The sequence below is a fragment of the Nannobrachium achirus genome (genome assembly GCF_963921795.1).
Source record: "Nannobrachium achirus genome assembly, chromosome: 6".
Taxonomy (NCBI): Eukaryota; Metazoa; Chordata; class Actinopteri; order Myctophiformes; family Myctophidae; genus Nannobrachium; species Nannobrachium achirus.
Genome location: NC_137815.1, coordinates 74,176,374 through 74,201,373, shown reverse-complemented (window position 1 = coordinate 74,201,373; position 25,000 = coordinate 74,176,374). Strand labels below are relative to the sequence as shown.

Below are 25,000 nucleotides of genomic sequence, written 5' to 3'. Positions count from 1 at the left end.
ATTGCTGAATGGTTAGGGAGCCCAGAGTCCCTGGTTGTCCCAGGTTCGATTCCACAGCTGAATGGTTAGGGAGCCCAGAGTCCCCTAGTTGTCCCAGGTTCGATTCCATTGCTGAATGGTTAGGGAGCCCAGAGTCCCTGGTTGTCCCAGGTTCGATTCCACAGCTGAATGGTTAGGGAGCCCAGAGTCCCTGGTTGTCCCAGGTTCGATTCCACAGCTGAATGGTTAGGGAGCCCAGAGTCCCTGGTTGTCCCAGGTTCGATTCCATTGCTGAATGGTTAGGGAGCCCAGAGTCCCTGGTTGTCCCAGGTTCGATTCCACAGCTGAATGGTTAGGGAGCCCAGAGTCCCTGGTTGTCCCAGGTTCGATTCCATAGCTGAATGGTTAGGGAGCCCAGAGTCCCTGGTTGTCCCAGGTTCGATTCCACAGCTGAATGGTTAGGGAGCCCAGAGTCCCCTGGTTGTCCCAGGTTCGATTCCATAGCTGAATGGTTAGGGAGCCCAGAGTCCCTGGTTGTCCCAGGTTCGATTCCATAGCTGAATGGTTAGGGAGCCCAGAGTCCCTGGTTGTCCCAGGTTCGATTCCACAGCTGAATGGTTAGGGAGCCCAGAGTCCCTGGTTGTCCCAGGTTCGATTCCACAGCTGAATGGTTAGGGAGCCCAGAGTCCCTGGTTGTCCCAGGTTCGATTCCACTGCTGAATGGTTAGGGAGCCCAGAGTCCCTGGTTGTCCCAGGTTCGATTCCAGGGTAGCAATGTCCATGTGTGTCCCTGACAGGGGCGTCAACTGGATATGGCAGGGGTATGCAGCTGCCATACCCTGGGTCCAGGGGGGGAAATAAAAGTTACTTGCAAAATTCTCCCCAACTTGACAGAATGGTAATATTCCCAGGTTCCGCAGGTCAGCTGCACAGGTGCAATTCATTATTGTTAATTGTGGCACATTTACTAACATGCCAAGTTTAGCTGCACTTGAACAACCGTTCCAGGCTGCCATATCCAGCCCAAGAAACCGTAGAAACGGAGGGAAAAATAGAATGTACTTCTTAAAATAAATGTATCATGCCTGTTGCTAAGGTATGGCAACATGACACCAGTCATGTTGCCATACCTTAGCTTTTTCTGAACTGACGCCACTGGTCCCTGAGCATTAAAGACTCTTAACCCCTAATAGCCTGGTTGGGCTGAAAATACAGAATTTTCCTCGCGGGACGAAATAGGTATCTGTTATGTCCTCCTCCTCGCTCCCAACCAGACCAGTGTTTTGGTCTCAGAGGCCCAGGCAGGGGTGACAGATCCACCAAACTGTCCCCCCCATCATCATCATCATCATCATCATCATCATCATCATCATCATCATCATCATCATCATCATCATCATCATGCATGGCTTTTTCAGGGTTCCCACGGTCATGAAATTCCTGGAAATATTTTGCAATTAGAAAAAAAAAATTCCAGTAAAGTTTTGGAATTTATCATGGGTCCTGGAAGGTCCTGGAAGAAAATAGCTATGCATTGTCTTTGATTATTGATTTTGTTAATACCTCGCGAGGCGTTGTGAGCATGTAGATCTGCTATTTTCACAATAGAACCGTGTTATACAAAATTCCTCAACTCTTAGTGCTCGTCAGGTTGGGGGTCCCCAGTTAAAATATGATTATTTCGGGGGTCACGGCCTGAAAAGGTTGAGAACCACTGGCATAGGCCTACACTACCTGTCTTTGGGCATTGCGCATAGGAGTAAGCGACCTGTTATTGAGCTGAATTATTGTTATATAGTCCTGGAAATTGGGTTAAATATTCTGGAAAAGTTTTGGAAAAGTTTTGGAAATGAATTGGTAAAGATGTGTGGGAACCCTGCTTGTTGTTCCATGCTGGCTGGTTGCACTTCTCTCCCCTCCTCTGCAGGTCCATTCACATCGTGGCCCTGGGCAGCGAGTGTCCTGGAGGCGTGGGGCCGGGGGAGGAGGCTATGGGCCAGGGCCAGCTGCAGGGGGGCCTGCTGTGGAGCTACCTGGGCCACGGGGCCGTGCTGGGCCCCAGGGAGCTGGAGGGAAGCCCCCACAACCCCGCCTTCATGGAGTACAGCTCGCGTGTGTTCGGAGACGTAACCGTGGTGGTACGAGACTGTCCAAGCTGGGTAAGATATGATGGATCCAAGGCTTTGATTGATTGATTGATTGATTGATTGAAGACTTTATTGTCAGGTTGCATAGGAAAAGGTACAGTTTCATGACGGTACAGTTCACTGGTACAAGGTCTACTAAAAGGAGATCCTAGAAAAGACTAAGCTTATTTCCACAGGAAACCATTAAAGTATCTCATATAGCATTGAATGACAGACAAATAGAACACAGTACTATGCAGTAGATATAGTCAGGAAAAAAGAAAGAATAAACAAAAAAACAGTAAGTCTATACAAACAGTAAGTATATACAAAGAAGGGGCAGGGGAGGGTAGGGCTGGGCTGGGTTTGTTTTTACCAGTTGCGAACGGCTGCTGCCTGTAAGTGGTTTTTCAGGGCGATTTTAAAGGATGCTAGTGATCCACACTCCTTTAAGGCCTTCGGTAAGGCGTTCCACATTTTGGTGGTATAGCAGAAGAACGAGTTTGACCCTTTCTTTGAGGTGACTCTGGGTTGAAAGTGATCTGTGGCGCTACCTCTGGCGTTGTAATTATGGACATCCTTAATGTTTATAAAGTATTTTGACAGGTACTTGGGTATCATAGTGGTGTAGTGTATCTTGTACACCAGGCCCATTGCAAGTTGCTGTACTCTGTCATCTACTCTGAGCCACCCCACTCTTAACTGGTGAGTGGTGGTGAGGTGAGTCTGATAGGAAGGTTAAGCAGGACCCTAATTAGTTTGTTTTGGGCTGTTTGGAGCTTAGTAAAGGTGCATGCTCACGTCAAGGACCCCCAAATGAATGTGTATTTATTTATTGGCCAGAGGAGAGGACCCCCACCTGAAAAGATTTTAGTGCCAGTAAGATATAATTATGTTTGCAAAATATCAAGATTTCTGGGAAAATAGCAGATCTACTATTTTCACCTGATGTAGGGTTAAAGGAGTAGTTCACCCCAAAACTAGGGTTGCGGTATCGGTACTCGTGGTATCGGTACTCGCCCCGATACCGGCCTATTTTGCGGTATCGGTACTCGTCCGATACTGCTCACAAAGCGCCCGAGTACCCTGTGTGTTCCGCCACTTCGCCTTTCTCTCTCTCTCTTAAAGTATCAAAAGTAAAAATACAAAATGTTTGAGCATAGCAGATCTAGAAGATCATGCACAGTACAGGAATTTCCATGGGCTAAACCTGAAAAAAAAAGTGAAATGTGTGGCAGTTGTGCCATGTTCTGGGAAAGCAATGCAATTTAATGTGTTATATACAGCCAGAAAGTGAGGAACATCTGATAAAAAAAAAAAAAAAATTAAAGACATTTTGTATTATTAATTGTACTCGTATCGGTACTCGGTATCGGCGAGTACTCAAAATGAAGTACTCGTACTTGTACTCGGTCAGCAAAAAAGTGGTATCGGGACATCCCTACCCAAAACTACTTTTTTTCCTATTGATTATTCACGCCATGGAGACTTGAGTCTAATAATATTGTTTTTGTATTCGTCACATTCCTAAGCTAAAAACAATATTATAGTACATGCATTTGGGTCCCCATCCGAATCAAAGGGGGTAAATTCACTGTAATCAAATGACTGTCTTAGGAATGCGACAAAAAACAAAAGATATTACTGAACTCAAGTGTCCATGGCAATAATCAATAGATGTGGGTGAAATACTCCTTTAATCTGATTTTGATGCAATATGTAGCTTTTCTGAGGGCCCCCTGGAACCCCCCAAAGGACCCCTGGGATTTCCCGAACCCCAATTTGAAACAGATACGTACGTAGATAGATAGATAGATAGATAGATAGATAGATAGATAGATAGATAGATAGATTCATAGATAGATAGATAGATAGATAGATAGATAGATATATCGATAGGTAGGTAGGTAGGTAGGTAGGTAGGTAGGTAGGTAGGTAGGTAGGTAGGTAGGTAGATAGATTCATAGATAGATAGATAGATAGATAGATTCATAGATAGATAGATAGATAGATAGACAGATAGATAGATAGATAGATAGATAGATAGATAGATAGATAGATAGATAGATAGATAGATAGGTAGGTAGGTAGATAGATTCATAGATAGATAGATAGATAGATAGATAGATAGATAGATAGATTCATAGATAGATAGATAGATAGATAGATAGATAGATAGATAGATAGATTCATAGATAGATTCATAGATAGATAGATAGATAGATAGATAGATAGATAGATTCATAGATAGATAGATAGATAGATAGATAGATAGATAGATAGATAGATAGATAGATAGATAGATAGATAGATAGATAGCTTTTCAAGCACCTCTGCATAACTGACACAGGTGTTTACCATCCATCCATCACTGTATGCATTTGATATAAAACGTATTCATATCCACCAATTAGGGTGAGAAAGTACAAAGCAGTAACGGTTGGTTCCACAAGCGCTAGGAGTCCTCTGAATGTTGATGCGTTAACAAACATGACTTCATATAATGATTCTGTGTCTCTCAACTAGTGATGCACGATTAATGGCTTTGCATGTGAAGCTGAAAAAGCCTTTTGTGACGATGAAGGCTGCAGATTCAATCAGTGTTTTCTGGAGAAGCTTTTCCAACGGGGTCAACAAGTTGGAATAATGTGAAGTAAAATATACTACATTTACATTCAGGGACGTGCTGGGCCCCTGATTCAGCCTGGGAAAAAGAGTTGGAGAGGCCCTCATTGTGCGCTATAGAGAGAGATCTCTCTCTATAGCACTGCTGCTTCTCAAAGATTAGATTTGCCATTTCAGATCATGACAAGTGACAAGCCAGTGGGGCAATTACATGAATTAGCCCCAGAGTTCGAGTTATGTGGGAGCCAGTAGGGGCTTAGCTCCCATAGTTAAAGTCTGGGACCCCATAGTCAACAACCCCCTTTGGGGTCTCTTTTTTTCTAAGTGTGTATTTTTTATTTTTTATGTTCCATTGGAAGAATTTATATTATTTATGTTAACTAGATATACTAAATAAACATGTTAGACAGTAAGACTAAACAATGACATCACACCGTTTAATCCTACTATTCATTTTATTATTATAAATCAGGCGCATTTAATGTGGGGTGTGAGTCTTCCTTTACCGCCCGGGTTATAACACACTCGCTGCAATGGTTCCTACTTCCTACCTTTCCCCTAACCTCGCCTACCAGGCTTTCTTTCCCCATAAGCTAGGAACCACTGCGTCGAGTGTCTGTTCTAGCCACGGCCCGGACGGCAAAGGAAGGCGGACACTCGGACAGCAACAAACAACCAAACAACGCTGTCTTGTGAGCAAGACTGTAGCCTGTGCCCGTGACATTGTTTTTTTTAGTAAATAAATATGAACCCGACCCGCCTTGTTTTGAGAAAGAAAAATACCCATTTTAGCCGACTTTATGCTACCAGAACGGGAACTTTTGGCTGGATGGCTCAGAGCTCAGATCATCAGATGGAGGAATTGGGAACTGGAGGCTGAGCAATAATGGTGAGTTAATATGAACAGAAAAGACTGCCTGGAGTTGTCAACATAGCCAATGTGAAGCCCGAATTAATATTGTGAAAGGAAAAATATGATTTAATATAGGAAATACCCGTTTTAGCCGACTTTATATCCGCGAAATACCCGATTTAATATGATTTAATATAGGAAAGTACCCGTTTTAGGCGACTTTATATCCGCAATTACCCGATTTTTTTATCGGGTAGAAAGTTGGTGGATAACCTTAACACTTTTTTTGCACGCTTTGACACCGGGCACGGCCAGGTGGCCAGAATAGGGCTATGGGAGCCCTATTCTGGCGGCGCCTTCGGCGCCGCCAGAATAGGGCTCCCATAGCTCTGTGGGTATAACTCGATCACTGATTAGCCCTATATTTCGTTGTTGTTGGGTGGAAACCTTGTATGTCCAAAACCGTTTGTTTTGTATTTATCATTTAAAAAATGATTTAAACTAGTGAAAACAGCGAATCTACAAGCACACAACGCCTCGCGGTGCGAGGCGTTGTGTGCTTGTAGATCTGCTGTTTTCACTACTTTTGTGCAAACAGTTTAATTTTTACTTTTGGGCAAACAGTTTAATTTTTTCCTAATGGCCCGGCCTGGACCGGCCGAGAATGAACCGGCCGTTCGGGAGTTGTCCTGCTTTTCCCAATGGCCAGCACGTCCCTGTTTACATTGCCTGCACTGTAATGTGTGCATCCGTGGGCCTAACGAATCAGGCAATAAGAATGCACTGTTTATTAGTGAGTCTGCATCTGCAGCCAGCGTCACGGTTACTGTACAACAGCTGTAAGGTAAGCCCTACTGCAGTGTCTCTCAAACGGGGGTATGTCGTGTACCCCCAGGTCAGGGGTGGGTGACGGGGCACCCTGGGGTGTCGTGACAGCAGTTCAGGGGTGCCGCGGGATAATTTGATAATATTTGGAATTTATTTGGACACTTGAAAAAATATTATTTAGTATAATTTTAAATCAGTTCTAACCAAAATGGCTATTATCTCAACGTTTTCCTCACAACATAATCACTCAAATATCGTCACTGTCGGGCAGAAACCTCGTATCATTCTCCTCATGTCTTTTGCCCTGCTTCATCATACAAGACCGTTGCACAAAACTAGTGAAAACAGCCGATCTACAAGCACTGTGCTTGTAGATCTTCTGTTTTCACTAGTTTAGTACATTTTATAGATGATAAATACAAAACGAACAGTTTTGGACACCTGTTTCCACCTGACAACGACAATATGCTTTAAATATATGGTGCTGGGAGTGAAAATTTTAATGTAGGGCTGCCTCGGATAAAAAAAAAACTATGTATGGGGTGCCCTGAGACAAAAAAGTTTGGGAACCCCTGAGATATCTAGGGGTACGCAGAGGTACTACAGGGGGGCACCGAGTGCCGCGCTGCGAGCTTGTAGATCTGCTGTTTTTGAAAAAGTCGTGAAAATGTGTGCAAATCTTTGAATATATCAAAGATATCAAGAACAGACTAACTGAGCTCCAGTTAAGTGAAAAGGACCTTTTCTTTGACGATGGCTGGCCAGATTGCTGACATCGAAACATAGGTTTTTTTTAAAAACCTTAGAAGGATTCAAAAGACACTTATAGAATCGGGTCAAAATTCTAATTTTCACAATAAAAAAAATATATAGCAGATCTACAAGCTTGACATGCCTGCTATTTTTCAATAGTTAAAGCATAAAATAATGATACACAATAATGTGTACCCATTTAATGTCAGTATTTTCTTGTCAAAATGTTGTGGATTAAAGGGGGTACTTGGATTCAGCAATCAGGAAAAGGGGGAACTGAAGCCCAAAAGGTTTGAGAACCATTGCTCTACTGGAAAGAAACTTGCATTTCAATATCTGCATCAGATTTGATTTTTTAGTCACTCAATATCATGCATCTCTAATCTCTACAGTCTCTCTGTCTGTGCTGTCATCTCTTTGTTGTCATCTCTTTGTTGTCATCCCCGTGTCCTCATCTGTGTTGTTCTGCTCTCATCTCCTGTTTTGTGATCGCTGATCTGCATGAGTGAAGACGGTGGATTTTCCTTTTTTTCGGCCCCCGATTTAATGGGCAGAGCAAGGTCAGGGCAGGCCAAAACATCACGGCACCCTGGGAAGGGAGTGAGATATCTTTTGCCAGAGCATTCAGTGTCACGTTTAAAGGATGGTGCAGGGGGGCTGTTTGTTTACGATAGTCTCTCTCCCCTCTGCCTCCACGCTGCTATGTACTGTACTGTTGTCACCACATTTGAAATTCCAAGGCTGCTTGCTTTGCCTTGCAGCGGTGATGCTTGCCTTGCAGCGGTGATGCCACTGGCAGCCTTAAGAAAACGTCTCCATTGTTCCAAGGAACCTTATTTTCAACTTTTGCATAAAATGAATTTGCTACTGCGTGAGACGTTGTTCTGTGCTCATAGCCTTCAGTGCAGCCTAGTACTAGTTAGTGCAGTCTAACTACTAGTTAGTTCAGTCTAACTACTAGTTAGTGCAGCCTAGTATACTAGTTAGTGCAGTCTAACTACTAGTTAGTGCAGCCTAGTACTAGTTAGTGCAGTCTAACTACTAGTTAGTGCAGCCTAGTACTAGTTAGTGCAGCCTAGTACTAGTTAGTGCAGTCTAACTACTAGTTAGTGCAGCCTAGTACTAGTTAGTGCAGCCTAGTATACTAGTTAGTGCAGTCTAACTACTAGTTAGTGCAGCCTAGTACTAGTTAGTGCAGCCTAGTATACTAGTTAGTGCAGTCTAACTACTAGTTAGTGCAGCCTAGTACTAGTTAGTGCAGCCTAGTATACTAGTTAGTGCAGTCTAACTACTAGTTAGTGCAGCCTAGTACTAGTTAGTGCAGCCTAGTATACTAGTTAGTGCAGTCTAACTACTAGTTAGTGCAGCCTAGTACTAGTTAGTGCAGCCTAGTACTAGTTAGTGCAGCCTAGTATACTAGTTAGTTCAGTCTAACTACTAGTTAGTGCAGCCTAGTATACTAGTTAGTGCAGTCTAACTACTAGTTAGTGCAGCCTAGTACTAGTTAGTGCAGTCTAACTACTAGTTAGTGCAGCCTAGTACTAGTTAGTGCAGCCTAGTACTAGTTAGTGCAGCCTAGTACTAGTTAGTGCAGTCTAACTACTAGTTAGTGCAGCCTAGTACTAGTTAGTGCAGCCTAGTATACTAGTTAGTGCAGTCTAACCCCATGAAGACTGCTCTGGCCCAGTGTTGATTTCCTAGACTAAAACTATGACGAACTAGAAGCAGTGCTCTTCCGAGCACAGGTCTCCACCAGGCCACACAAATCGGCCTGTTATAGCGCCACCATGAGGCTGATTTGAAAAATGTGGGGCAGAGGTTCTGATTTGGCATCCAGGGAGTGTGTGTGATCAGTTTGGCAGCGACCGGGCCAACGGCGCCGGAGATTAGCTGGTAACGGACAAACGGACGGACGGACGCACGGACGCACGCACGGACGGACGGAGGGGAAAACATACTCTCCCTCAGCCTTCGGCTGGTGGAGACAAAAATGTTTGTCGACTGCGTTTTTGTCACTGACGAAAACTAAATAAATACTAAATAAAAACTAAGCTGTGAAGACAAAAACTAAGACTAAATAATATTGACAATTTCGTCAACAAAATAAAAACTAGACTAAAACGTTAGGGAGGGACTAGTGCTGAAGAGAGTCATTATGGGTGCGTTCGGAAATGCGCACTCAACGCACTGGTGTGCCATGTTGTCATTCCTTTATTCGGTGCACTTGGTGCGTTGTCGTTCGGAAATCCAGTGCGTGGCGCACCAGTGTGCTGAGTGCACGCACTCACCAACCCTACTCAGAAGATGGGGTTTGACGGTGTGGTGCGGCGGTGCGGTGTTCTGATTGGTTGGTTTTCATGGCAGTGTCTCGAATGCTTCTCAGCTGTGAACAATGGAGGAAATAACCGCAAAATACAGCACTTGCAGCTTAATTGGTCGTTTGCGCTTGATAGTTTCACACACATCAACATGTAAATTAACAGCAGGTATGCCAATGTTGTGAATTAGACCTACATCTCCTAATAGCAACGTTACGTTAGCATACTCAGCAACTGCTGCTTTTCAGAAAGTTTACCTTCAGAGTTCAGAGTGAAAAAGCACACAGCTGCCTGTTAAAACTGGTCGTTCGTAAATAAGCCACACTGAACGCACTCTCCAAAGTCACTAAAACGTTAGGGAGGGACTAGTGCTGAAGAGAGTCATTATGGGTGCGTTCGGAAATGCGCACTCAACGCACTGGTGTGCCATGTTGTCATTCCTTTATTCGGTGCACTTGGTGCGTTGTCGTTCGGAAATCCAGTGCGTGGCGCACCAGTGTGCTGAGTGCACGCACTCACCAACCCTACTCAGAAGATGGGGTTTGACGGTGTGGTGCGGCGGTGCGGTGTTCTGATTGGTTGGTTTTCATGGCAGTGTCTCGAATGCTTCTCAGCTGTGAACAATGGAGGAAATAACCGCAAAATACAGCACTTGCAGCTTAATTGGTCGTTTGCGCTTGATAGTTTCACACACATCAACAAGTAAATTAACAGCAGGTATGCCAATGTTGTGAATTAGACCTACATCTCCTAATAGCAACGTTACGTTAGCATACTCAGCAACTGCTGCTTTTCAGAAAGTTTACCTTCAGAGTTCAGAGTGAAAAAGCACACAGCTGCCTGTTAAAACTGGTCGTTCGTAAATAAGCCACACTGAACGCACTCTCCAAAGTCACTAAAACGTTAGGGAGGGACTAGTGCTGAAGAGAGTCATTATGGGTGCGTTCGGAAATGCGCACTCAACGCACTGGTGTGCCATGTTGTCATTCCTTTATTCGGTGCACTTGGTGCGTTGTCGTTCGGAAATCCAGTGCGTGGCGCACCAGTGTGCTGAGTGCACGCACTCACCAACCCTACTCAGAAGATGGGGTTTGACGGTGTGGTGCGGCGGTGCGGTGTTCTGATTGGTTGGTTTTCATGGCAGTGTCTCGAATGCTTCTCAGCTGTGAACAATGGAGGAAATAACCGCAAAATACAGCACTTGCAGCTTAATTGGTCGTTTGCGCTTGATAGTTTCACACACATCAACAAGTAAATTAACAGCAGGTATGCCAATGTTGTGAATTAGACCTACATCTCCTAATAGCAACGTTACGTTAGCATACTCAGCAACTGCTGCTTTTCAGAAAGTTTACCTTCAGAGTTCAGAGTGAAAAAGCACACAGCTGCCTGTTAAAACTGGTCGTTCGTAAATAAGCCACACTGAACGCACTCTCCAAAGTCACTAAAACGTTAGGGAGGGACTAGTGCTGAAGAGAGTCATTATGGGTGCGTTCGGAAATGCGCACTCAACGCACTGGTGTGCCATGTTGTCATTCCTTTATTCGGTGCACTTGGTGCGTTGTCGTTCGGAAATCCAGTGCGTGGCGCACCAGTGTGCTGAGTGCACGCACTCACCAACCCTACTCAGAAGATGGGGTTTGACGGTGTGGTGCGGCGGTGCGGTGTTCTGATTGGTTGGTTTTCATGGCAGTGTCTCGAATGCTTCTCAGCTGTGAACAATGGAGGAAATAACCGCAAAATACAGCACTTGCAGCTTAAACTATCAAGCGGTCGTTTGCGCTTGATAGTTTCACACACATCAACATGTAAATTAACAGCAGGTATGCCAATGTTGTGAATTAGACCTACATCTCCTAATAGCAACGTTACGTTAGCATACTCAGCAACTGCTGCTTTTCAGAAAGTTTACCTTCAGAGTTCAGAGTGAAAAAGCACACAGCTGCCTGTTAAAACTGGTCGTTCGTAAATAAGCCACACTGAACGCACTCTCCAAAGTCACGCCCACTGCACTCACTACACCAAGCACACACTCGGTGCGGGTTTCCGAACGCACCCTATATGTTTGGTTGCTCTCAGGTGTTGCATGCTGAAAATAGCAGATCTACAAGCTCACAACGTGTCGCACTGTGGCGCGTTGTGAGCTTGTAGATCGGCTATTTTCAGCACGCAATCAAGTGTAAAATCAGTCATTACGATGCCATCAAGCCAAGGCCTGCCAAAATACATTTTAGTTGACTAAATCAACTGTAGATTTAGTCGCCATAAAATCTTATGACCTTTAGTCGACTAAAACTAAAACTTTTCAGGTGACTAAATTATGACTAAAACTAAATTACATTTTATTCAAAAGACTATGACTAAAACTAAATCAAAATTCGCTATTAAAAACAACGCTGCTGTGGCCACCATCAAGTTCTCTATCTATTTGTGTCCCCCCCCCCCCCAAAGATCAATAAACTTTTTAGTTTTTGTCCTTGCGATGAGATGAATCAGGCCTTGCTGTTGTTTTCGGTGTATAACAAAAGGTTTTTGCAGCACTCAGGTTAAAGCTCACTCACTCATTCCATTCCCTGCAGAGGTGTGTGTGTTCAGTAGATGAAGGTGGGATGTTACAGGTACTGTGAGGTTAGCGTTTACTGTGAGGTTAGCGTTTTAACGGCTTTAGTTTACAGGTACTGTGAGGTTAGCGTTTTAACGGCTTTAGTTTACAGGTACTGTGAGGTTAGCGTTTTAACGGCTTTAGTTTACAGGTACTGTGAGGTTTGCGTTTTAACGGCTTTAGTTTACAGGTACTGTGAGGTTTGCGTTTTAACGGCTTTAGTTTACAGGTACTGTGAGGTTTGCGTTTTAACGGCTTTAGTTTACAGGTACTGTGAGGTTAGTGTTTACTGTGAGGTTAGCGTTTTAACGGCTTTAGTTTACAGGTACTGTGAGGTTAACGTTTACTGTGAGGTTAGCGTTTTAACGGCTTTAGTTTACAGGTACTGTGAGGTTAGCGTTTACTGTGAGGTTAGCGTTTACTGTGAGGTTAGCGTTTACTGTGAGGTTAGCGTTTTAACAGCTTTAGTTTACAGGTACTGTGAGGTTAGCGTTTACTGTGAGGTTAGCGTTTTAACAGCTTTAGTTTACAGGTACTGTGAGGTTAGCGTTTACTGTGAGGTTAGCGTTTACTGTGAGGTTAGCGTTTTAACAGCTTTAGTTTACAGGTACTGTGAGGTTAGCGTTTACTGTGAGGTTAGCGTTTTAACGGCTTTAGTTTACAGGTACTGTGAGGTTAGCGTTTACTGTGAGGTTAGCGTTTTAACAGCTTTAGTTTACAGGTACTGTGAGGTTAGCGTTTACTGTGAGGTTAGCGTTTACTGTGAGGTTAGCGTTTTAACGGCTTTAGTTTACAGGTACTGTGAGGTTAGCGTTTACTGTGAGGTTAGCGTTTACTGTGAGGTTAGCGTTTACTGTGAGGTTAGCGTTTACTGTGAGGTTAGCGTTTACTGTGAGGTTAGCGTTTTAACGGCTCGCTCACTGATCTCTGGGCCTCCCAGCCAGGAGAATGTGTCCGCCTGCAGTGCAAACTGTTCATTCTAGGGTCGTCACGGTCAGGACAAATTGACGGTTAACACAAATAGTTGCGATTCATGATTCCATTGGGGTTTTTGGCATTGAACATTGGAGCATAGAAAGTACAAAAAAATTACATTTCTATTTGTGCTTTTAGGCTTGGTAAACAGAAATCCCACACAGCAGATGTGACAAACAGCCCTCTGGCGTCTGGCATTTTGTTTTAAAATAAACATTTTGGTCATGGGTGGTGGTAATGCCTACTTATGACTGACATATTTAGTATTTACTTAAAGGGATATTCCACTTTAAAAAGTCGTGGAATTAGCTGATCTACAAACTCACACCACGTTGCATTATGAGTTATAAATAACATGGACATGATTATGACGATCAGAGCAGGAATTTCAGGGAGGCGATGAAAGCCAAGGCCGCCATTGCCCCTCAGTTTGGCCTTGTGCCCCTCAAACCAATGGCATGACCTGAGGCCACAGTGGCCTTAATGCCCCTCAAACCAATGGCATGACCTGAGGCCACAGTGGCCTTATATGCCCCTCAAACCAATGGCATGACCTGAGGCCACAGTGGCCTTATATGCCCCTCAAACCAATGACATGACCTGAGGCCACAGTGGCCTTAATGCCCCTCAAACCAATGGCATGACCTGAGACCACAGAGGCCTTAATGCCCCTCAAACCAATGGCATGACCTGAGGCCACAGTGGCCTTAATGCCCCTCAAACCAATGGCATGACCTGAGGCCACAGTGGCCTTATATGCCCCTCAAACCAATGGCATGACCTGAGGCCACAGTGGCCTTATATGCCCCTCAAACCAATGACATGACCTGAGGCCACAGTGGCCTTAATGCCCCTCAAAACAATGGCATGACCTGAGACCACAGTGGCCTTAATGCCCCTCAAACCAATGGCATGACCTGAGGCCACAGTGGCCTTAATGCCCCTCAAACCAATGGCATGACCTGAGACCACAGTGGCCTTAATGCCCCTCAAACCAATGGCATGACCTGAGGCCACAGTGGCCTTAATGCCCCTCAAACCAATGACATGACCTGAGGCCACAGTGGCCTTAATGCCCCTCAAACCAATGACATGACCTGAGGCCACAGTGGCCTTAATGCCCCTCAAACCAATGACATGACCTGAGGCCACAGTGGCCTTAATGCTCCTCAAACCAATGACATGACCTGAGGCCACAGTGGCCTTAATGCCCCTCAAACCAATGGCATGACCTGAGGCCACAGTGGCCTTAATGCCCCAGCTGACTGTACCACTTTCTACTCTGTCTCTTTCTTGTCATGTAGACACCAGTGTCTTTTGTTGAGATTCTGAAATCTCAACTCCCCCGAGTCCCCGTCTTTAAACCAATCCAGTGACGTTGATTGGTGCAGGGCTGAGCATGGATCAGATTGTAAATACCATCATTTATCTACTGTATTTCACTGCAGATTATGTTATCATCCCTAACCCTTAAATTCAATAAATTCTTTCAATGGACTAAAATCTTGTTTTATTTGATGGTCTTCCTGCCGTGGCATTTGGACTTTGTGCCCTCAAAAAATGGATAACACCAAAGGCCAAGTGGCCACGCCCCTAAAATGACAAAACTCCGGGCCTGATGACGATTATTGCGACCAAAGGTCACAGTTTACCATGAGAAATGTCTCAGCTTGTCCATGTCTGTGTAGACGTGTGTGTAGAAGTGTATGTATGTACACTGTAGTTCTATGGGTTTGTCTGTAGTTATGGGTTTGTCTGTGGTTCTATGGGTTTGTCTGTGGTTCTATGGGTTTGTCTGTGGTTCTATGGGTTTGTCTGTGGTTCTATGGGTTTGTTTGTGGTTCTATGGGTTTGTCTGTGGTTCTATGGGTTTGTCGCTCTGACATCATGCTCTGATGTCACTGTGATGTCATGGGAACCACTCTTAACAGAATGGGTTTGCCGCTCTGACATCACGCTCTGGCTTGATGTCCCTTTTATGCTCATATATGGAGATCGCTGATGTCATCACGAGTCACACTTGCAAATGAATTACGTCCTTGTCGGTTTTATGCCCATATATGGAGATCCCTGTCCCGATGTCATCAATATTAAGGGCATATCTGGGAATGCCCATATTTGGTAATGTCCATATATGGGCATGTTCTGACATCACATTGTTGACTATCATGCAGGGGTCTCCATGTATGGGTAACTGGTCCGATATACATCACTGGCCAGATGGCCAAGAATTGGCGCAACCTCGCCATTGGTCGCATGTCGCCCTGAGGCGTCTTACTAGTAGAAAAAATCACACCCAATGTGAAGTGAGCGGTGGTCGTGCTTGCATTGAGGCGTCTTACTAGTAGAAAAAATCACACCCAATGTGAAGTGAGCGGTGGTCGTGCTTGCATAACGTCTTCAGACTAGGATTTGAGTCTAGGATGTACAGGCTATGCTACACACACACGTTTTACTATGGCAAAACGCTGGGGAAAAAGGCTACAGACACACGCACAGCCACTCTATGGAGCGGTTTACCACCGCTCAAAAATAACTGTGACCAGGCAATTGTGCAATAATTGTGACAGTGCCTATAAATTCCATGTGTGTAAGGGGAACATAAGAAAATCGTACTAAAAGGTTGAAATTCAACTCCCGGGGGAAACCTCATAAAAAACATTATTTGTGTTTGTGTCCCATTAACTTTACTATACAGGAAAAAAATACAAAATATAAATCTGCTCTAAGTAACATGTGAGGGGTTTTTCATGATGCTGAATCCATTGCAAGCATTTGTTTTGCACAAAAAACATTCCGTGGGCTACAAATGGCCCCCACAAAACTGTGAACAGTGACGATTCAGCCCAAGAAATGTTTTTCGTGCAAAACAAATGCTTGCAATGGATTCAGCATCATGAAAAACCCCTAGTTTAACCCCTCACATGCTACTTAAAGCAGATTTATTTTTTGTATTTTTTTCCTGTTTAGTAAATGAATGGGACATAAACACAAATCGGTTTTTGAAGCGGTGAAAACTGCTTCCTATGAGTGGCTTTGTGTGTCCCACGCCCATATATGGTCATTTTAGTCCAGAATGAACAGGCTTTTTCAAAAACAGAATGTCCGTTTAATTACCATATATGGTGATCTCAGTCCAGAATGAGCAGGGTTTTTCAAAAACATGTCACCTCATGTCCATATATGGTCACTCCAGGCCAGAATGAACAGGTTTTTTCTGTCCCGTACGTGCAGAATATCAGTCCAGAATGAACAGGCTTTTTCAAAAAGCAAAATGTGTGTCCCATGTCCATATATGGCCATTTCAGTTCAGAATTAACAGGTTTTATCTGTCCTGTACGTCCAGAATATGTGTGTAATGTCCCTCCCGGTCTGATGAATGGATACTTTGAGGATTGGTCAAGCTTCACATGATAATGTGGCCCTCCATTCTTTATATATTCATTCAGAATATATAAAGAATGTAGAATTCAGAATATTATATAAAGAATGAATAGATCACAGAGTCCATAACTGTATAGATGTATAGATCACAGAGTTCATAACTCTAGAACACATAGAATAAAAGTTCACCGCTTCACTTCGAACCGAGGTTTGATTTTTTTATGAGGTTTCCCCCGGGAGTTGAATTTCAACCTTTTAGTACATATTATTACACACCTTTAGAAACACATTGGTGAAGAAATTCCTTGGTAACGATTTACTTCGCAGATTGGTCAAATATCTTATAAAATCCCCTTACTATGTGTTTCTTCCATTCCTCCTCCTCCTCAGGACCTGCTGGACAGTGACTGGGCCAGCGTACGCAGCGTCTTGGAGCTCGCTGACATCCTGGTCATTAAATACTATGTGTTTCTTCCATTCAGGACCTGCTGGACAGTGACTGGGCCAGCGTACGCAGCGTCTTGGAGCAGGCTGACATCCTGGTCATTAAGTACTTTGTGTTTCTTCCATTCAGGACCTGCTGGACAGCGACTGGGCCAGCGTACGCAGCGTCCTGGAGCAGGCTGACATCCTGGTCATTAAATACTAAAACAACACTGCTTCCTCCTCCTCAGGACCTGCTGGACAGTGACTGGGCCAGCGTACGCAGCGTCCTGGAGCAGGCTGACATCCTGGTCATAAAGTACTATGTGTTTCTTCCATTCAGGACCTGCTGGACAGTGACTGGGCCAGCGTACGCAGCGTCCTGGAGCTCGCTGACATCCTGGTCATAAAGTACTATGTGTTTCTTCCATTCAGGACCTGCTGGACAGTGACTGGGCCAGCGTACGCAGCGTCCTGGAGCTCGCTGACATCCTGGTCATTAAATACTCGGTCAACGACAAGCTGGCCTTCCAGCAGGTGAGGAACGGCTACGCGCCCAGGCTCCGCCCCCTGCTGAGGCACTGGGGAGTTCCTGTCATCCTGGTGGCCGTGGGAGCGCGGCTCAACGGTGAGGAGAAACCGCTCCACATTCTGCCCTTCTTGTTCATCTTACTTAGAGAGGAGAGTTATAGTTATAGTATAGTTATAGTTATAGAGTTATAGGCCGCTCCACATTCTGCCCTTCTTGTCCATCTTACAGTACTTAGAGAGGAGTTATAGTTATAGTATAGTTATAGTTATAGAGTTATAGGTCTGACCATAAAGCTTATAGAACGGCCTCTCCTGGCATCATAATACCACCGTCCACCCGTTTTATCGGAAGCCGGGATCTTGATGGCTGCGCTGGGGAAATCCAAAGCTCTTTGCCAAAAAATAGCCAATCTACAAGCTCACAACGCCTCGCAGCGTGAGGCGTTGTGAGCTTGTAGATCGGCTATTTTTGGCTAAAGTTCTCAGAATATGGACACTATACTAGGGTTCAAGTGGTTAATATAAAAAAAGGAGAAAAAAACTTTCTATCACTCAAAGATTTGGAGGACCCCCTGCAGTAACTCTGAGGACCCCCTAGGGGTCCCGGACCCCCTGTTGAAGGGTTTTGCAGGGTGAGGTCCAAAATATGCATTCTTTCTCTTTCCTTTTTTTTTTAAATTTCCCATAATTTTTATCCCACAATTTTTGTAACCCATTTTCACCCAGTGCCAATTGCTTAAGCTATGTAATCCTGGGCTCTGCTCTCCCTCTGCCGCACCTGGGGAGACAACGGACTGACCTCATGCTTCCTTCAATGCATGGGTAGTCCAAGTTGTTTCTTGTCACCTGACAGGGGGGATTTCCCTGGGATGGACGTAGCACGTGGAAGGAACACGTTATTCCAACCAGTTCCTTTCCCCTCCATCAGGCGCCCCGGCTGGCCAGGGGGAGGCATTTCTCTTTCCTGATCAATTTTCATGACTCCTCTTTTTTTTATCGTTGTCGTTGTGTTTGCGTGAGGTGATTGCTCGCCTGTTTCAGTGGATGATTGGATTTTTGTTGTTGATTTTGCTATTAGAATTCTGTTGGTCGCGCCGGACCAGGGAGATGTCTGTCTGAGTGTCTTCGTCCTCTGGCCCTGTCCTCTCAGCGATGGAGAGAGAGAGAGAGAGAGAGAGAGAGAGAGAGAGAGAGAGAGAGAGAGGAAGCTCCTGATTACATTTAAGCTTGGCCGCCTGCAGGCTGCAGCCCCCTTTAATGCGTCTTCACAACAAACAAACCAACGCCAGACATTAGACTGTCCAAGACAGGCTGTAGCCTGGCCATTATGAGCCCTGCTAAACGGATAAAAGCTCAAACTGGCAGGAAAGGACGGACGAGCACGTGTGTTCAGTAGAGCAGTGGTTCTCAACCTTTTCAGGCCCCCAACGTAATCATATTTTAAATGGGGACCCCCCCACCATGACGAGCAGAGAGTTGAGGAATGACATTTTGTATAATACGGTTCTATTGTGAAAATAGCAGATCTGGCTCTAATATTTGACAATTTGTCCAGTGTTTAATTTGTCATTTCAGAGGTATTAAAAAGTCCTTAAATTGTCACTCTAGAAATGTGCAGATACCCTCTATAGAGCATCGCAGCGGAAGTGGTTTACTGGTGCCACTTAAAATCTCCCATTCGTTTTCCTCATAGACTTTCACGAAAGTATTTATAACAATTATGTTAAGCCTAGAACCAAGCCATCCAGGATGGCAGTGAATCATGACCATACAACCTTTGTTTCTATGAAAAGAACATTTTGAAAATCGCTAAACAAAGGGTAGTTATTAAATGTAGTATATGAACAATTAAAATATGTTTTCACATTAAGTGGCACCAGTAAACCTCTTCTGCTGCGATGCTCTACACTTAAACTTTATGTTGGTTTGTTTACTGTAGAGTGAGAAAACAATGTTGCACATTAAGTTAATCATCTGGGGACCCCCTGGGGGTCCAAACCCACAGGTTGAGAACCACTGCAGTAGAGCACGTACTGTACACGCACAAACAAAGAAACAAATGCAAAAACACGGCCATACATAACTGAAATGTAGATCCCCTGTCTGAAGTTGATTCCTGCTAGCTGTAGTGGATGGTGTTACTAATCCTGTTGTGTATTTGCTAACATCAAAAACCAAACAACCGATCCTGTTCTGTTTTGATTAGAAAAAGAAACTAGAAAGGAGCCCGGCTGTCACATGTTTGTTGCCAGCCTGTATTTTTAGCTCGGCTGCTCAAAGATTCTTTGAGATGCTGTCAGACCTTCAGAGCAGGGTGGACACCCTAAAATCCTCAGTGTTTCTGTTGACTCTGAGAATGCACAGAAGTGGACCCGCGAGGGTCCGTTCGCTTCCATCCGTGCACTACTTGGAGTAACATCAACACCGTGGAGTTTTACTGTGGATGACTACTAGAGGGAGGTCTTGGTGGGGAGCGAGGCTCGCTCGCTGTTAGACTGGGTCCGTTTGTCTTCTTGTCTTCTTGTTGTGCCGCTCTGTGTGCCTCCACCCTCCCACCCTCTGTGTGCCTCCACCCTCCCATCCACCCTCCACCCTCTGTGTGCCTCCACCCTCCCACCCTCTGTGTGCCTCCACCCTCCTCCACCCTCTGTGTGCCTCCACCCTCCTCCACCCTCTGTGTGCCTCCACCCTCCCACCCTCTGTGTGCCTCCACCCCTCTGTGTGCCTCCACCTCCCACCCTCTGTGTGCCTCCACCCTCCTGTGTGCCTCCACCCTCCCACCCTCTGTGCCTCCACCCTCCCACCCTCTGTGTGCCTCCACCCTCCTCCACCCTCTGTGTGCCTCCACCCTCTGTGTGCCTCCACCCTCCTCCACCCTCTGTGTGCCTCCACCCTCTGTGTGCCTCCACCCTCCTCCACCCTCTGTGTGCCTCCACCCTCCCACCCTCTGTGTGCCTCCACCCTCTGTGTGCCTCCACCCTCCCACCCTCTGTGTGCCTCCACCCTCCCTCCCTCTGTGTGCCTCCACCCTCTGTGTGCCTCCACCCTCCCTCCCTCTGTGTGCCTCCACCCTCTGTGTGCCTCCACCCTCCCTCCCTCTGTGTGCCTCCACCCTCTGTGTGCCTCCACCCTCCCACCCTCTGTGTGCCTCCACCCTCTGTGTGCCTCCACCCTCCCTCCCTCTGTGTGCCTCCACCCTCCCACCCTCTGTGTGCCTCCACCCTCCCTCCCTCTGTGTGCCTCCACCCTCTGTGTGCCTCCACCCTCCCTCCCTCTGTGTGCCTCCACCCTCTGTGTGCCTCCACCCTCCCACCCTCTGTGTGCCTCCACCCTCCCACCCTCTGTGTGCCTCCACCCTCTGTGTGCCTCCACCCTCCCACCCTCTGTGTGCCTCCACCCTCCCACCCTCTGTGTGCCTCCACCCTCTGTGTGCCTCCACCCTCCCTCCCTCTGTGTGCCTCCACCCTCTGTGTGCCTCCACCCTCCCACCCTCTGTGTGCCTCCACCCTCCCACCCTCTGTGTGCCTCCACCCTCTGTGTGCCTCCACCCTCCCACCCTCTGTGTGCCTCCACCCTCCCACCCTCTGTGTGCCTCCACCCTCTGTGTGCCTCCACCCTCCCACCCTCTGTGTGCCTCCACCCTCCACCCTCCCACCCTCTGTGTGCCTCCACCCTCTGTGTGCCTCCACCCTCCCACCCTCTGTGTGCCTCCACCCTCCACCCTCCCACCCTCTGTGTGCCTCCACCCCTCCTCCCAGATGACTGCAGAGAGTGATGTGTGAGCTCTTAGTAACGTACCTCTCCTGCTGGGTGGGCTGGAGATCACCCAGTCCAGGGCATACATGCTGCCCAGAACCTCTAGAGCGTGCATGAAGTCCTGTGCACACACACACACACACACACACACACACACACACACACACACACACACACACACACACACACACACACACACACACACACACACACACACACACACACACACACACACACACACACACACACAGGGAAGGATTTGTGCACAGACCATGACATCTCTGTCTGTCTGTCTGTCTGTCTGTCTGTCTGTCTGTCTGTCTGTCTGTCTGTCTGTCTGTCTGTCTGTCTGTCTGTCTGTCTGTCTATGTAAGTATGTATCTATCTATCTTTCATAAACACACAATGCACAAATGGAATTAGTCGTCTCTCTTTTACATTTGTATCACGTAGAGTTTTATCAGTAGCATTCTTTATCTTGGCGCATACAGTAACAGTACTGTACTGTACACGCCCCACTCATTCTCTCTCTCTCTCTCTCTCTCTCTCTCTCTCTCTCTCTCTCTCTCTCTCTCTCTCTCTCTCTCTCTTCGTTGTGCAATCTCTCCATGGCTCCTTTCTTCCTCTTCATCCTAATCCCTCTAATTTCCTCTGTTCGCTGTGTCTGCTCTGATCCCCCCCCCCACACACACAGAGCTATATTATGGGCTGGGGTGTCCCACCAAATCCTGGGCCCCGAGTAGATAGATAGATAGATAGGTAGGTAGGTAGGTAGGTAGATAGGTAGATAGGTAGATAGGTAGATAGATAGGTAGGTAGGTAGGTAGGTAGGTAGGTAGGTAGGTAGGAAGGAAGGTAGATAGATAGATAGATAGATAGATAGATAGATAGGTAGGTAGGTAGGTAGGTAGGTAGGTAGGTAGGTAGGTAGGTAGGTAGGTAGGTAGGTAGGTAGGAAGGTAGGAAGGTAGATAGATAGATAGATAGATAGATAGATACCTTTATTATCCCAAGGGGGAAATTCAGTTGTCCAGTTGTAGCACAGCATTATACTGTTATTTACAAAGTTACAGAGAAGTAGGAAAAAAGATAGATAAGAGGAAAAAAAACAAGAGCAGTACAGTACCAATAAAGAGAAGGTGCATCAATAGAGGGGGCGAATAATATATAAGTATATATACATAAAGTGTCTTACAAAAAAGAGACCGTAACAGTCAATGCTAGTTAGTGCAACAAGGATTCACTGTGGGGCCCCCCATGAATGTTCTTCATAGGGGGAGGAGGGGGTTTAAACCCATTTAGACTGCTGGGAACGCATGATTATGCATTATGTTGTGCTTTAATTATTGAAAAATAGCAGATATACAAGCAGCACTCGGAGCTTGTATATATATATCTGCTATTTTTCAATAGCTAAAGTATAAAATAATTAAGGCCCGTCCACCTTGGGCCCTAGTAGCTCAGTCCAACCAGTGAACTTTTATTCTGTGTTCTAGAGTTATGAACTCTGTGATCTATACATCTATACAGTTATGGACTCTGTGATCTATTCATTCTTTATATATTCTGAATTCTACATTCTTTATATATTCTGAATGAATATATAAAGAATGGAGGGCCAAATTATCATGTGAAGCTTGACCAATCCTTAAAGTATCCATTCATCAGACCGGGAGGGACATTACACACATATTCTGGACGTACAGGACAGATAAATCCTATTCATTCTGAACTGAAATGGCCATATATGGACATGGGACACACATTTTGCTTTTTGAAAAAGTCTATTCATTCTGGACTGATATTCTGGACGTACGGGACAGAAAAAACCTGTTCATTCTGGACTGGAGTGACCATATATGGACATGAGGTGACATACATTGTGTTTTTGAAAAAGCCTGTTCATTCTGGACTGAGATGACCATACATGGGCATTAAACACACATTTTGTTGTTGAAAAAACCTGTTCATTCTGGACTGAAATGACCATATATGGGCGTGGGACACACAAAGCCACTCATTGGAAGCGGTTTTCACCGCTTCAAAAATACATATATGTATATCTGCTATTTTTCAATAGCTAAAGTATAAAATAATTAAGGACCCTCCACGTTGGGCCCTGGTGACTCAGTCCCACTCCCCCCCCCCCCCCCCCCCCCCCTTGTGACGCCCCTGGTTGAGTTGTATCCCTCCCAACCTCCTAGTTCAGTATTGCGTTCTGCATCCTGATAAACCCTATCAGTGTTCTGTTTGAAGCTGTTGAAAAATGCAAGCCAAATAATTACTTGCAATTATTGTTTGATGGCTTTTCACAGATCCTCAGTTAATCCATGCGTAGCTCAGAGCGTTGATCTTGTACTGAACTGAACCGCGGTTGTTGTTCTCTTTGAGGGAATTATTCTGTGACTGTGGAACATCGTGGAGAAACATATAAACATTGCATTTTGGTTTCACTATTGAATTTAATGCACTGTTGGCAAACAATGTTACTCTCTCTCTCTCTCTGTGTGTGTGTGTGTGTGTGTGTGTGTGTGTGTGTGTGTGAGAGTGTGAGTGTGAGTGTGAGTGTGAGTGTGAGAGTGTGTGTGTGTCGTGTGTGTGTGTGTGTGTGTGTGTGTGTGTGTGTGTGTGTGTGTGTGTGTGTGTGTTCCAGGGGGTTGATATATTACTGTGTCAGTCCCTTGTTCCGTTGTTGGTGGTGTTATTATTTACACATTTTCTGAATGAAGGCTCCGACTGGCACCACCTTTACACACTGAGTTATACAGTTATTTATGGTCACATAGAGCAGGGGTCTTCAACACGGGGTCTGGGGCCGCGAGGGGGTCCTCAGAGTTACCACAGGGGGTCCTCCAAATCTTTGTGTGATGATAGGAACTTTAGTTTTTCTACCCAAACCACTTGAACCCTATCCTATTCTGTGTGGAACATTAGCCAAAAATAGCCGATCTACAAGCTCACAACGCCTCACGCTGCGAGGCGTTGTGAGCTTGTAGATCTGCTATTCTTGGCAAAGAAGTTTGGTGTAGAGGGAAAAAGAAGAGTGGACGGTTCAAGTGGTTCGATTTCTAAAGATACACGTCAGTCCACCAACCTACTCTGATGACAGGCTGTCAAACAAGTCTAGTCTAAGCTGTCTAAGAAATCTATGAATTTTTTAATATGCAACACAACTTTATACAATACATAGTTGGGGGGTCCCTGCTTCATCTCTCTCTCAGCTAAGGGGGTCCCTGCTTCATCGCTCTCTCAGCTAAGGGGGTCCCTGCTTCATCTCTCTCTCAGCTAAGGGGGTCCTTGGCCTGAAAACTTTGAAGACCCCTGACATAGAGCATCAAGAGAGACAGCGTAGTGCTTCAATAAACTAGGATCCCAGCCAATCCAAGAACCTAACATCAGCCTAAACAATATCCTATGGAAATAACAATCTTTACACCATGAAACGATAAGATAGCAGGTAAACAATGAACCTAGCGTCTGTTTGATGCTATCTAGTTAACTCTTTTACTGCTTCGGACGTTCCCGTTCGCCCCAATTTTGACGGCGACGCGTTGCCAATACGGCTCGTTCTTTTTACCTTGTCTGATGACTGTAAGCTGATGAGGGGTTACGCCGCCGTGTACAGTAAAAACATCTCCCGTAATGCTGCTCTCAAAAATCCAACGCACGTCAACAATAATGGAGTCCCAAATCACTTCCTGGCTGTTTTCTGTGGATCTGTTCTAGAAAATGCATTTCTGTGCTCTGAATGGATGGTAAGCGAAACGGCCCAATTCACATGAATTCTTTGTATATGGCTGCCCTCTGCCGCCAGCTAGGCCAAAGTACACATATGAGCGTTGTATTG

The 25,000-nt window shown here is 45.5% G+C and overlaps 1 protein-coding gene across 1 annotated transcript in view; it reads left to right on the top strand.

The window, feature by feature from the left end:
- Nucleotides 1-874: 874 nt before the first annotated feature.
- Nucleotides 875-25,000, top strand: part of rhobtb3 (Rho related BTB domain containing 3) — a gene marked incomplete at its 5' end in the record, with an annotated part of 135,028 nt that continues 110,902 nt past the window's right edge. The window contains 3 exon segments of the mRNA XM_080728392.1: nucleotides 875-899; nucleotides 1,843-2,138; nucleotides 17,302-17,494. Of these exon segments, the coding sequence (XP_080584518.1) occupies nucleotides 875-899; nucleotides 1,843-2,138; nucleotides 17,302-17,494 (514 nt within the window).